The sequence below is a fragment of the Squalius cephalus genome (assembly GCF_949319135.1).
Source record: "Squalius cephalus genome assembly, chromosome: 23".
NCBI classification, from domain to species: Eukaryota; Metazoa; Chordata; class Actinopteri; order Cypriniformes; family Leuciscidae; genus Squalius; species Squalius cephalus.
Window position 1 is genome coordinate 32,161,751 of NC_137144.1, and position 14,004 is coordinate 32,175,754.

General features: G+C 44.4%; 1 protein-coding gene across 2 annotated transcripts; it reads right to left on the minus strand.

The window, feature by feature from the left end:
* Positions 1–535: 535 nt before the first annotated feature.
* Positions 536–13,853, minus strand: aqp9a (aquaporin 9a). 2 transcript variants are annotated; one of them, XM_079860318.1, is made up of 7 exons: positions 13,646–13,853; positions 13,386–13,512; positions 10,663–10,800; positions 10,471–10,589; positions 10,024–10,241; positions 2,271–2,437; positions 536–1,031 (listed from the first exon to the last, which is right to left on the minus strand). In XM_079860318.1, exons 1-7 carry the CDS (start codon positions 13,721–13,723, stop codon positions 1,018–1,020), a joined length of 861 nt encoding a protein of 286 aa, XP_079716444.1. In that variant the 5' UTR covers positions 13,724–13,853; the 3' UTR covers positions 536–1,017. The 2 variants fall into 2 exon arrangements, with proteins under 2 accessions (XP_079716444.1, XP_079716443.1); XM_079860317.1 differs by lacking the exon at positions 536–1,031 and having other exon boundaries at positions 2,153–2,437.
* Between the last annotated feature and the right edge of the window lie 151 nt (positions 13,854–14,004).

Genomic DNA, 14,004 nt, shown 5'->3' on the forward strand with positions numbered 1-14,004 from the left:
TTGTAACCTGTTGAAACATTTAATCTGTATCAAGGTTATTAAAGTTAACTCAAACCCCAACCAAAACTGAAACAATGAACTCAAGAAAAGAAGAAAAATTTAACTACAAATTCAAAATTAAATGTTGAAAAAGTAACATAAGAACTAAAACTAAACTGCAACTATCATTCATTGCTTCAGAATTAACTAGAACCATGAAATAGTTTTAGATTTAGTTTTTATTACTTCGTTCTAGATTTGATGAATGGAATGGCCCTAAATTTAGTAAAATTCAACACTATGAGCCTTGGCTCTGGTCGGAGGCGGGACCTTCTGTGTGTAATGTGAACAGTAATATGAACAGGGAATAGGTATGTTTAATTTAAAGAACAGTAATTGTAAATGTATTGTCACTGTACAGAATTGTCAAGTACTTTGCATGTGTTAACTGAAAAAGAACTGAAAAAGAAAGTAAAATATATTGCTAGACTGATGAATATACTGTGAGGTCTTCATCTGTCGTTCAGCAGCAGAAACACAAACAGCTGACCAGTGTGCTGTAAAAGGTTCTTCTTTATTTCAGCAAAAAACACAGATATACAGTCAATGTTGTAGGATTTCATTACAAAATATATTCATCTACTTTTTACCAAGACTTTCAAAACCAAGAAGTCAAAACTAGAAGCCTGATCTACAAACACATGAACAATAATCATAAACATAAATAATGTAAAAAGTATATGAATGACAATAAGAAGGTGGAATACAACATTAGCATGAAAACTCAACAATCGTGATCTAGTGGAAAACGTTTGCACTTTTAAACGTATGTTCATCAGGATGTTTGTGACAGTCTGATGCTTGTGTTTTGCTTAAATCTGGACAGAATTCCTGACGTGTTTTGGTGCATCTGTCATTTTAAAGATTTAAAAAGCCATTTAAATGATTATTGTACAATATTATCATCAACAGCAACATAAAATCACACATTCCGTACAGTGGAGGATTATGGGGCAACGTTATACCGCAAGTTTTTTTCTACCTCAGTGTTTCTGTCTTGTTTTCCAGCACAAATATCTTTTTAAATCAAGATTCATTTAATGGAGATGCGAAATGACTGAAGATATTAAGACTTGCTTCCTGAATGAAAATGAAGCGAGTTTGTGCTTAAAGGTGCTCTAAGCGATGTCACACGTTTTTTAGGCCGAAACATTTTTTGTCACATCCAGCAAACATCTCCTCACTATCCGCTCGCTGCCTGTGCCCTGAACACACTGTAAAGAAACGCGGTCTCTGTACATAGCCCAGGCTCCACAAATGGCAACAAAAACAAACTGGCCCAGCCTGGGCCGCGAAACACAACAACCAGTGTTCCAGCCAATAACCGACAAGAGTGATTTAGGGGTGGGAGTGGGGGTGGGGGGTTAGTTAACATGCACATGAAGGGGGGGGGGGGGGGGGGGGGTGGAGGAGAGAGAAGCTTGAAGAGGGAAGTTAGCTAGAGGAGAGATGTCCTAGACAACAACAACGATTAACGTTAGAATTATATTCTCTTGAATTGTGATATGGCCGACACACGACCAAAGAGACGACGTTCCGATGAATGAACAGCAAAGAAGAGGGAAAAGGAGAAGGAATGCAAAAAGTCCCAAATTTACATCGGAAAAGCCTGTTTCAGGAAGCACGAAGTGTGTGTGTGTGTGTGTGTGTGTGTGGGGGGGGGGGTATGGTCGAGCCAGCCTCCATTTTGTTTGACAATACTTCGAACGTCAACAAGAAGTGACGTCACCCAACATCGCTTAGAGCAGCTTTAAAACAAGAACAAATATCTGCCAGTGGACTCAGAAAAATAAACTTCATTCAAAGGGAAAACCAGAGGATTTTTCTGACTCCATTGGCAGATATTTGTTCTTAATTTCTTCATAATCTCTCTTCATTGTGATGATTTTTCAGTAAGCAAGTCTTAATATCTTCAGTCATTTTGCTATTCCAGGAAATGTATCTTGATGTAAGAATGTTGAGATGTTTGTGCTGGAAAACGAGACAGAAACACTGAGGAAGAGCATCATGTTTGTACAGACGTGACGCTTGTATGCTGTTAAAGCACTTCCATGAATCATTCAGTAAAAACCAGATCATTATTAGAGCTGTAAAGAGTCTAAATGAGCTGGAACTATTTTAACTGGCGGATGCACGTCTGCTGATGGAGTTTACTCACGAAAACAGAATGAAAATGACCAGCTTTATTGTGTTCTAGCTCATGTTGATCATCTCGTATTTGTCCTTCAGGCTGCTGTCCTCGTCTTCCTCCTCATCCTCCTCTTCCTCGGGTTCTTCCAGAGGTTTGTCATTGTGTTTAGGGTGATGAAGCTCGATCAACAGAAAGTAGATCACAGCGCCGACGACCCCCCCCACCAGCGGCCCGGCAACAGGGATCCACCACCAGTAATCTGCAGTGCTGCACACACACACACACACACACACACACACACACACACACACACACACACACACACACACAACCATCACAATATATCACATGTGATTCTGCAGCATCTTTAAAACCACAGATAAAGCAGCACTTATTCATTTCATCAGCCATCAGAACTACATTTGATGTATCCTCAGTTAAAAAGGATTATAAATCATGTTTTCATTTAAACCTAGTGTTTCCCACGGGTTTCTGAGGGTTAGACTCAATAATAAAGAGAATCAATAGGATTCTATGAGATGAACTTACTAATATAGTCAAACAAATGTGTGTGTGAGAGAGAGAGATAATGTGATTCTGCATCCAGTCACATTTAAATCTCTTGAGTGCATGTGATATTATGTAATGAGCTGATCTATAGGGGTGTGACAGTGAGGAAATATTCCCACCGGTTAATCGACTAACACTGGTAAAACCGGCATACCGGGCGTTGGCGTTTTTCCCTCTTTTGCACCTCACATTTAAATAGCTAATTAGCCTCAGTGTAAATCATAACAGAGCGAGCGTTTTCAGTGAATTCCCATGGAAGTTGAGTGCTAACACAGACACACACACACACACACTCGCTCTGCACCAGTGGACACGTTCCGTTAGGAATGCCCATGTGCATTTTACTTTCGCTTTTGAATTAGCGCCAATTCAGGGGCGGCAGTTGCTTGAATGATGGGTTTATTATTATTCTGAATGAAAAACACAACAGAATGACAAACTCGCTTAAATATGCGCTTTTCCATTTCGCTCTGAAACCAAATCTTCCGCCATCGTCTTGTCAGTGAATAGTGAGGCGGAGTGATGTGAGATCTGACTCCGGCTGCGACTCTCAGTCGGATCACACTGGATTAAGCAGACCATGTTCAGTTTTAACTGCAGTGTCTGTTCTCTAACTGGACTAAATTATTTTTATTACTATGACAAATCAAAACGAAGGGGGGAGGGGTTGGGGGGGCGGAGCCACAGTGGGCAAGGGAAGTGATGCTAATGAACACCGACTATAGCAGCAAGCCTACTGATCAATCAAGGTTTGTGTGTGTGTGTGTGTGTGTGTGTGTGTGTGTGTGTGTGTGTGTGTGTCTGAGTGTGTGTGAGAGAGTGAGTTAATTAGACCGTCTGTGTAACCAGTCTGTGTGTATCCAGTCTGTGTAACCAGTCTGTGTGTATCCAGTCTGTGTATCCAGTCTGTGTAACCAGTCTGTGTGTAACCAGTCTGTGTGTATCCAGTCTGTGTGTATCCAGTCTGTGTGTATCCAGTCTGTGTGTAACCAGTCTGTGTGTATCCAGTCTGTGTGTATCCAGTCTGTGTAACCAGTCTGTGTGTAACCAGTTTGTGTGTATCCAGTCTGTGTGTAACCAGTCTGTGTGTAACCAGTCTGTGTGTAACCAGTCTGTGTGTAACCAGTCTGTGTGTAACCAGTCTGTGTGTAACCAGTCTGTGTGTATCCAGTCTGTGTGTATCCAGTCTGTGTAACCAGTCTGTGTGTAACCAGTTTGTGTGTATCCAGTCTGTGTGTAACCAGTCTGTGTGTAACCAGTCTGTGTGTATCCAGTGTGTGTATCCAGTCTGTGTAACCAGTCTGTGTAACCAGTCTGTGTGTATCCAGTCTGTGTGTAACCAGTCTGTGTGTAACCAGTCTGTGTGTATCCAGTCTGTGTGTATCCAGTCTGTGTGTAACCAGTCTGTGTGTATCCAGTCTGTGTGTAACCAGTCTGTGTGTATCCAGTCTGTGTGTAACCAGTCTGTGTGTAACCAGTTTGTGTGTATCCAGTCTGTGTGTATCCAGTCTGTGTGTAACCAGTCTGTGTAACCAGTCTGTGTAACCAGTCTGTGTGTAACCAGTTTGTGTGTATCCAGTCTGTGTGTAACCAGTCTGTGTGTAACCAGTCTGTGTGTATGTTCAGGTGTGTGTGTGTATGTGTGTGTGTGTGTGTGTGTGTGTGTGTGTGTGTGTGTGTGTGTGTTCAGGTGTGTGTGTGTAACCTGTCTATAACCAGTCTGTGTATAACCAGTCTGTGTATAACCAGTCTGTGTGTAACCAGTCTGTGTGTAACCAGTCTGTGTATAACCAGTCTGTGTATAACCAGTCTGTGTGTAACCAGTCTGTGTAACCAGTCTGTGTGTATCCAGTCTGTGTGTAACCAGTCTGTGTGTAACCAGTCTGTGTGTAACCAGTCTGTGTGTAACCAGTCTGTGTGTATCCAGTCTGTGTGTAACCAGTCTGTGTGTAACCAGTCTGTGTGTATCCAGTCTGTGTGTAACCAGTCTGTGTGTAACCAGTCTGTGTGTATCCAGTCTGTGTGTATCCAGTCTGTGTGTATCCAGTCTGTGTGTAACCAGTCTGTGTGTAACCAGTCTGTGTATCCAGTCTGTGTGTATCCAGTCTGTGTGTAACCAGTCTGTGTGTAACCAGTCTGTGTGTAACCAGTCTGTGTATCCAGTCTGTGTGTATCCAGTCTGTGTGTAACCAGTCTGTGTGTAACCAGTCTGTGTATCCAGTCTGTGTATCCAGTCTGTGTAACCAGTCTGAGTGTAACCAGTCTGTGTGTAACCAGTCTGTAACCAGTCTGTGTGTAACCAGTCTATAACCAGTCTGAGTGTAACCAGTCTGTGTGTAACCAGTCTGTGTGTAACCAGTCTGTGTGTATCCAGTCTGTGTAACCAGTCTGTGTGTAACCAGTCTGTGTGTATCCAGTCTGTGTAACCAGTCTGTGTATAACCAGTCTGTGTGTAACCAGTCTGTGTGTAACCAGTCTGTGTGTATCCAGTCTGTGTGTATCCAGTCTGTGTGTATCCAGTCTGTGTGTAACCAGTCTGTGTGTATCCAGTCTGTGTAACCAGTCTGTGTGTATCCAGTCTGTGTGTAACCAGTCTGTGTGTATCCAGTCTGTGTGTAACCAGTCTGTGTGTATCCAGTCTGTGTAACCAGTCTGTGTAACCAGTCTGTGTGTAACCAGTCTGTGTGTATCCAGTGTGTGTATCCAGTGTGTGTATCCAGTCTGTGTGTAACCAGTCTGTGTGTATCCAGTCTGTGTATCCAGTCTGTGTAACCAGTCTGTGTAACCAGTCTGTGTGTAACCAGTCTGTGTGTATCCAGTGTGTGTGTATCCAGTCTGTGTGTAACCAGTCTGTGTGTAACCAGTCTGTGTGTATCCAGTCTGTGTGTAACCAGTCTGTGTGTAACCAGTCTGTGTGTAACCAGTCTGTGTGTAACCAGTCTGTGTGTAACCAGTCTGTGTGTAACCAGTCTGTGTGTATCCAGTCTGTGTGTAACCAGTCTGTGTGTAACCAGTCTGTGTGTATCCAGTGTGTGTATCCAGTCTGTGTAACCAGTCTGTGTGTAACCAGTCTGTGTGTAACCAGTCTGTGTGTATCCAGTCTGTGTGTATCCAGTCTGTGTAACCAGTCTGTGTGTAACCAGTCTGTGTGTATCCAGTGTGTGTATCCAGTCTGTGTGTATCCAGTCTGTGTGTATCCAGTCTGTGTGTAACCAGTCTGTGTGTATCCAGTGTGTGTATCCAGTGTGTGTATCCAGTCTGTGTAACCAGTCTGTGTGTAACCAGTCTGTGTGTATCCAGTCTGTGTAACCAGTCTGTGTGTAACCAGTCTGTGTGTATCCAGTCTGTGTGTAACCAGTCTGTGTGTAACCAGTCTGTGTGTAACCAGTCTGTGTGTATCCAGTCTGTGTGTATCCAGTCTGTGTGTAACCAGTCTGTGTGTATCCAGTGTGTGTATCCAGTGTGTGTATCCAGTCTGTGTAACCAGTCTGTGTGTAACCAGTCTGTGTGTATCCAGTCTGTGTGTAACCAGTCTGTGTGTAACCAGTCTGTGTGTATCCAGTCTGTGTGTAACCAGTCTGTGTGTAACCAGTCTGTGTGTAACCAGTCTGTGTGTATCCAGTCTGTGTGTATCCAGTCTGTGTGTAACCAGTCTGTGTGTATCCAGTGTGTGTATCCAGTGTGTGTATCCAGTCTGTGTAACCAGTCTGTGTGTAACCAGTCTGTGTGTATCCAGTCTGTGTAACCAGTCTGTGTGTAACCAGTCTGTGTGTATCCAGTGTGTGTGTATCCAGTCTGTGTGTAACCAGTCTGTGTGTAACCAGTCTGTGTGTATCCAGTGTGTGTATCCAGTCTGTGTGTATCCAGTCTGTGTGTAACCAGTCTATAACCAGTCTGTGTATAACCAGTCTGTGTGTAACCAGTCTGTGTGTATCCAGTGTGTGTGTAACCAGTCTGTGTGTAACCAGTCTGTGTGTATCCAGTCTGTGTGTATCCAGTCTGTGTGTAACCAGTCTGTGTGTAACCAGTCTGTGTGTATCCAGTGTGTGTATCCAGTCTGTGTGTAACCAGTCTGTGTGTATCCAGTGTGTGTGTATCCAGTCTGTGTGTAACCAGTCTGTGTGTAACCAGTCTGTGTGTATCCAGTGTGTGTATCCAGTCTGTGTGTATCCAGTCTGTGTGTAACCAGTCTATAACCAGTCTGTGTATAACCAGTCTGTGTGTAACCAGTCTGTGTGTATCCAGTGTGTGTGTAACCAGTCTGTGTGTAACCAGTCTGTGTGTATCCAGTCTGTGTGTATCCAGTCTGTGTGTAACCAGTCTGTGTGTAACCAGTCTGTGTGTATCCAGTGTGTGTATCCAGTCTGTGTGTAACCAGTTTGTGTGTATCCAGTGTGTGTAACCAGTCTGTGTGTAACCAGTCTGTGTGTATCCAGTCTGTGTGTAACCAGTCTGTGTGTAACCAGTCTGTGTGTATCCAGTGTGTGTATCCAGTCTGTGTGTAACCAGTCTGTGTGTATCCAGTGTGTGTGTATCCAGTCTGTGTGTAACCAGTCTGTGTGTAACCAGTCTGTGTGTATCCAGTGTGTGTATCCAGTCTGTGTGTATCCAGTCTGTGTGTAACCAGTCTATAACCAGTCTGTGTATAACCAGTCTGTGTGTAACCAGTCTGTGTGTATCCAGTGTGTGTGTAACCAGTCTGTGTGTAACCAGTCTGTGTGTATCCAGTCTGTGTGTATCCAGTCTGTGTGTAACCAGTCTGTGTGTAACCAGTCTGTGTGTATCCAGTGTGTGTATCCAGTCTGTGTGTAACCAGTCTGTGTGTAACCAGTCTGTGTGTAACCAGTCTGTGTGTATCCAGTGTGTGTATCCAGTCTGTGTGTAACCAGTCTGTGTGTATCCAGTCTGTGTGTATCCAGTCTGTGTAACCAGTCTGTGTGTAACCAGTCTGTGTGTATCCAGTCTGTGTGTAACCAGTCTGTGTGTAACCAGTCTGTGTGTATCCAGTGTGTGTATCCAGTCTGTGTGTAACCAGTCTGTGTGTAACCAGTCTGTGTGTAACCAGTCTGTGTGTATCCAGTGTGTGTATCCAGTCTGTGTGTAACCAGTCTGTGTGTATCCAGTCTGTGTGTATCCAGTCTGTGTAACCAGTCTGTGTGTAACCAGTCTGTGTGTAACCAGTCTGTGTGTAACCAGTCTGTGTGTAACCAGTCTGTGTGTATCCAGTGTGTGTATCCAGTCTGTGTGTAACCAGTCTGTGTGTATCCAGTCTGTGTGTATCCAGTCTGTGTAACCAGTCTGTGTGTAACCAGTCTGTGTGTATCCAGTGTGTGTATCCAGTCTGTGTAACCAGTCTGTGTGTAACCAGTCTGTGTGTATCCAGTGTGTGTATCCAGTCTGTGTAACCAGTCTGTGTGTAACCAGTCTGTGTGTATCCAGTCTGTGTGTATCCAGTGTGTGTATCCAGTCTGTGTGTAACCAGTCTGTGTGTATCCAGTGTGTGTATCCAGTCTGTGTAACCAGTCTGTGTGTAACCAGTCTGTGTGTATCCAGTCTGTGTGTAACCAGTCTGTGTGTAACCAGTCTGTGTGTAACCAGTCTGTGTAACCAGTCTGTGTATCCAGTCTGTGTGTATCCAGTCTGTGTAACCAGTCTGTGTGTATCCAGTCTGTGTGTATCCAGTCTGTGTGTATCCAGTGTGTGTAACCAGTCTGTGTGTAACCAGTCTGTGTGTATCCAGTCTGTGTGTATCCAGTGTGTGTATCCAGTCTGTGTGTAACCAGTCTGTGTGTAACCAGTCTGTGTGTATCCAGTCTGTGTGTATCCAGTGTGTGTATCCAGTCTGTGTAACCAGTCTGTGTGTAACCAGTCTGTGTGTATCCAGTCTGTGTGTATCCAGTCTGTGTAACCAGTCTGTGTGTAACCAGTCTGTGTGTATCCAGTCTGTGTGTATCCAGTGTGTGTATCCAGTCTGTGTGTAACCAGTCTGTGTGTATCCAGTGTGTGTATCCAGTCTGTGTAACCAGTCTGTGTGTAACCAGTCTGTGTGTATCCAGTCTGTGTGTAACCAGTCTGTGTGTAACCAGTCTGTGTGTAACCAGTCTGTGTAACCAGTCTGTGTATCCAGTCTGTGTGTATCCAGTCTGTGTAACCAGTCTGTGTGTATCCAGTCTGTGTGTATCCAGTCTGTGTGTATCCAGTGTGTGTATCCAGTCTGTGTAACCAGTCTGTGTGTAACCAGTCTGTGTAACCAGTCTGTGTGTAACCAGTCTGTGTGTATCCAGTCTGTGTGTAACCAGTCTGTGTGTAACCAGTCTGTGTAACCAGTCTGTGTGTATCCAGTCTGTGTGTATCCAGTCTGTGTGTATCCAGTCTGTGTAACCAGTCTGTGTGTAACCAGTCTGTGTGTATCCAGTCTGTGTGTAACCAGTCTGTGTGTAACCAGTCTGTGTGTATCCAGTCTGTGTAACCAGTCTGTGTATCCAGTCTGTGTAACCAGTCTGTGTGTAACCAGTCTGTGTAACCAGTCTGTGTGTAACCAGTCTGTGTAACCAGTCTGTGTATCCAGTCTGTGTGTATCCAGTCTGTGTGTAACCAGTCTGTGTAACCAGTCTGTGTATCCAGTCTGTGTGTATCCAGTCTGTGTGTATCCAGTCTGTGTAACCAGTCTGTGTGTAACCAGTCTGTGTAACCAGTCTGTGTGTAACCAGTCTGTGTAACCAGTCCGTGTGTAACCAGTCTGTGTAACCAGTCTGTGTATCCAGTCTGTGTGTATCCAGTCTGTGTGTAACCAGTCTGTGTAACCAGTCTGTGTGTAACCAGTCTGTGTGTATCCAGTCTGTGTGTATCCAGTCTGTGTGTATCCAGTCTGTGTAACCAGTCTGTGTGTAACCAGTCTGTGTGTATCCAGTCTGTGTAACCAGTCTGTGTATCCAGTCTGTGTGTATCCAGTCTGTGTGTATCCAGTCTGTGTAACCAGTCTGTGTGTAACCAGTCTGTGTGTATCCAGTCTGTGTAACCAGTCTGTGTGTAACCAGTCTGTGTGTAACCAGTCTGTGTAACCAGTCTGTGTAACCAGTCTGTGTGTAACCAGTCTGTGTAACCAGTCTGTGTGTAACCAGTCTGTATGTAACCAGTCTGTGTAACCAGTCTGTGTAACCAGTCTGTGTATCCAGTCTGTGTGTAACCAGTGTGTGTAACCAGTGTGTGTAACCAGTGTGTGTAACCAGTCTGTGTAACCAGTCTGTGTAAAGTCCCTCAGAAGTGTGTGTGCAGTTCCACACCTGAACACCTCCATCCCCCACCCGGCCACTGCAGTGAAGAGTCTGGGGCCGAGGTCTCGCGCGGGGTTCAGGGGGTATCCGCAGTTCAGGCCCATCGACACACTGATGCCCAGCAGGATCAGGCCCACGGCCAGCGGCTCCATGCCTCTAGGGGCGCCGATGTTCCTCCCGTCCACGATGGCCAGAATACAGAGAACCAGCATTCCCGTTCCCACCACCTGACAGACGGAGCTCAGGTCAGTCACGCCAGCCGGAGAGTTTACCAAACACTTGTTAATTAGAAGGATCTGAATCAGGTCACCGGTTCAAACCGGATTGTTGTGTTTTTGGTCAGAAACGTTGAGCTGATCCATGTGCTTTAGTCAGGTCTGGGTTACTGCGGTCAGTCGGTGCCGTCAAACACTCACTGAATGTGCTGATTCAGACCCGGACTGGGTTCAGACTGACCTGATCCACGAATCCCCCCAGGACGGTCAGGTGTCTCCCCGGATACGAGGCGAAGATGTGTCCTGTGGCGTTGATCCCCGTCACCGAGAGGATCCCGCTGGTGAACTCCATGAAGGCATCTGAACACGCAAACACACACGCATTAATCAGATCCGAAACACACGGGGAACCGCTGGACTCCACCAAACTCACCATAATACAGTCCGAACACCGCGGCGGCCCCGACGAACGCCCCGAGCATCTGCGCCGCCACATAGATGGGAAACTTCCAGATCTTCAGCTTCCCCAGAATCACCATGGCCAGGGACACGGCCGGGTTGAGGTGACCGCCTGACACAACAAACATTAATAGCTCACACTGTGAAATACAGAATAATTCTGTCAAAATACAGCAAAAATCTAAACATATTTACTAAAAAACATATGGGTAAATCCATCAGCCGTCTTTTCTGAATTAACAAGGCATGTTGTTTGTCAGTGCTTGATACTAAAGTCTGTTTTGTTCTTTTAATATTGACATCCACCATAATAACACAGATGGTAAAAAGAAAGACATGATGTCTACAGTGTATGTCCATCTGCTATACACACACACACACACACACACACACACACACACACATTAGACCATATACCGACTAAGCTACTGAAAGAGATGCTTCCAGAGGTCATAGATCCTCTTCTTAATATCATTAATTCATCTTTGTCTCTAGGATACGTACCAAAAACCTTTAAGCTGGCTATGATTAAACCACTTGTTAAAAACTGCAACTTGATCCTACAGAATTAGTCAATTACAGGCCGATCTCGAATCTACCTTCTCTGTCAAAGATACTAGAAAAGGCGGTATCCTCACAACTGTGTTCCTTTCTTGAAATGATATCTGAGGATTTCCAGTCAGGATTTAGACCGTACCATAGTACCGAGACAGCTCTCGTTAGAGTCACAAATGATTTGCTCTTATCATCCGATCGTGGTTGTGTCTCTCTATTAGTGTTACTCGATCTTAGTGCTGCATTTGACACCATTGACCACAACATTCTTTTAAATAGACTAGAAAACTATGTTGGCGTTAGTGGAAATGCACTAGCATGGTTTAAATCACACTTATCTGACCGTTATCAGTTTGTAGCAGTAAATGAAGAGATGTCTCATCGATCACAAGTTCAGTATGGCGTACCACAAGGCTCAGTACTAGGACCACTGCTGTTCACTCTGTACATGCTACCCTCACATACACACACACACACACACACACACACACACACACACACACACACACACACACACACTCTCTACATGCTACCATTAGGAGATATCATTAGGAAACATGGCATTAGTTTTCACTGTTATGCTGACGATACTCAGCTCTATATTTGCACGCTTAATAAACAAACTACAGCTGGTCCAAAACGCAGCCGCTCGAGTTCTTACCAGAACCAGGAAGTATGACCATATTAGCCCGGTTCTGTCAACACTGCACTGGCTCCCTATTAAACATTGTATAAATTTTAAAATATTGCTGATTATAAATGGTTTAGCTCCGCAGTACTTGAGCGAGCTCTTAATGCATTATAGTCCGTCACGTCTATTGCGATCTCAAAACTCCGGCCAGTTGATAATACCTAGAATATCAAAATCGACTGCTGGCGGTAGATCCTTTTCCTATTTAGCACCAAAACTCTGGAACAGTCTTCCTACCATTGTCCGGGAAGCAGACACACTCTGTCAGTTCAAAGCCAGATTAAAGACACATCTCTTTGACATAGCTTTCACATAATACATGATAGACTTCTATAATTCAGTGTTAGGCTGCATAGATTAGGTCAGCTGGAACCGGGAACACTTCCCATAAATCCTGATGTACTCGTTACATCATAAGAAGAATGGCATCTACGCTAATATTAGCCTCTCTGTTTATCCCGAGGTTTTCCCACAGCCTGCCGGATCTGGGCCGACACTATAGTGCTGAGCGACTGAGCCTGGCTTCTCCCAAGGTTCTTTCTCCATCCTGTCACTGTCGGCTCTGGCTTCAATAACACTTAATATTCAATAATATTATTGATCGGACTGTATGAGAACTGAACTGAGCTGACGATGACATCGTTTTTTGCAGAACTGCTCTATAGATTAAATGAACTAATTTAATAATTGATGATCTTTACAACGAAACTGAATCAACACTGAACTGACTTCAGCTGAACAACAGTCAAAATCATTTTCCTGTTACACACACACACACACACACACTCACTCACTCACTCACACACACACTCACACAGTAAGATCAATGAATGCGCCCTGATGCTCCAGGCGCTGTATGACCTCAAAAGCAGCCGAGAGGAACGTTTATTCAAGCCTGGCAGATCAGATCAATGTGTCAATCACAGAGAAACATCACAGTCGTCTCACCTGACAGAGATTCATCTAGACACAAACAGAACCAAACAACCGTCAACTCATGTGGACCAACAGGATTTATAGATCTGTTCTGGGAAATCCAATGGTCAGATGGTGTTATTCCGGCTCACGTGTGTGTCCATGACAACAACCCCACGATATCATCCACTGCAAACATGTTCCTATTTCTCAGCAGAAACCTCTAAACATTATAACTGACTCCATTGGCAGATATTTGTTCTTGTTTTAAGCACAAACTCACTTCATTTTAACTCCGAAAACAAGACTTAATGTCTTCAGCCATCTTCAGCTGTCTTCAATATCTTCAGCCATTGTTCTTCTCCAGTAAATGTAAATGGATGTAAGAATGTTTAGATATTTGTGCTGGAAAACGAGACAGAAGCCCTGAGGAAGAGCATCATGTTTTTATGTGTGAGTGTGTGTGTGAGATGTTATCTAACCTGTGGAAGCTGCTGTGTGTTTGGCGTGAGGTTGTGTGTATGTGTGTGATTTACCCGACACGCCGCCGGACACGTAGACACCCATCATGAGTCCAGTGCTGAAGCCGATGTGGACCGTCAGCGGCTCGCCGAGAGTGTTTCTGCTCAACACCGTCTGGGCCACCGACCCGCAGCCGAACAACTGACACACACACCACAGGGACAATATCCTCAGCACAACAACAATACAATCAGATATCAATAGATTATTAGTTAAATACTTCTGTCAGTCTGTGTTTAATAAAGTTCTGTCTGCAGAACGAGCGGAGACTCACCACCAGCACGAAGGTCCCGAGGAACTCGGCCAGGAACTCTTTGAAGATGCTGTGTTTGATGGCGCAGTGATGCTTCATGATCGCGCGTGTGTGTGTGTCTGATGTGACTGAACACACACTTGACGCGCCGCTGCATTAAAGCCTCTGATGGGACGGTCCGAACACACACACATCTATTGATCCGCCTCATTACAGAAGAGCAGCTCAATCTGAGCTAAACATGCACTACATCCACCGCAAACACCACTTCATTTATTCATACTTTTATTAATCACTGATACATTAAACTGAAACAAAAGCGACAGTAAAGATTTATAATGTTACAAAAGATTCTATTTCAAGTAAATGCTGTTCTTTTG

Excerpts from the sequence above, each read along its gene's own strand:
- aqp9a (XM_079860317.1), bottom strand. The coding sequence starts at position 13,723 with ATGAAGCATCACTGCGCCATCAAACACAGCATCTTCAAAGAGTTCCTG. Across the intron at positions 10,801-13,385 it reads CGTGTCCGGCGGCGTGTCGG|GCGGTCACCTCAACCCGGCC; the intron begins GTAAATCACACA and ends TTGTTGTGTCAG. Across the intron at positions 10,590-10,662 it reads GGTGTTCGGACTGTATTATG|ATGCCTTCATGGAGTTCACC; the intron begins GTGAGTTTGGTG and ends TTGCGTGTTCAG.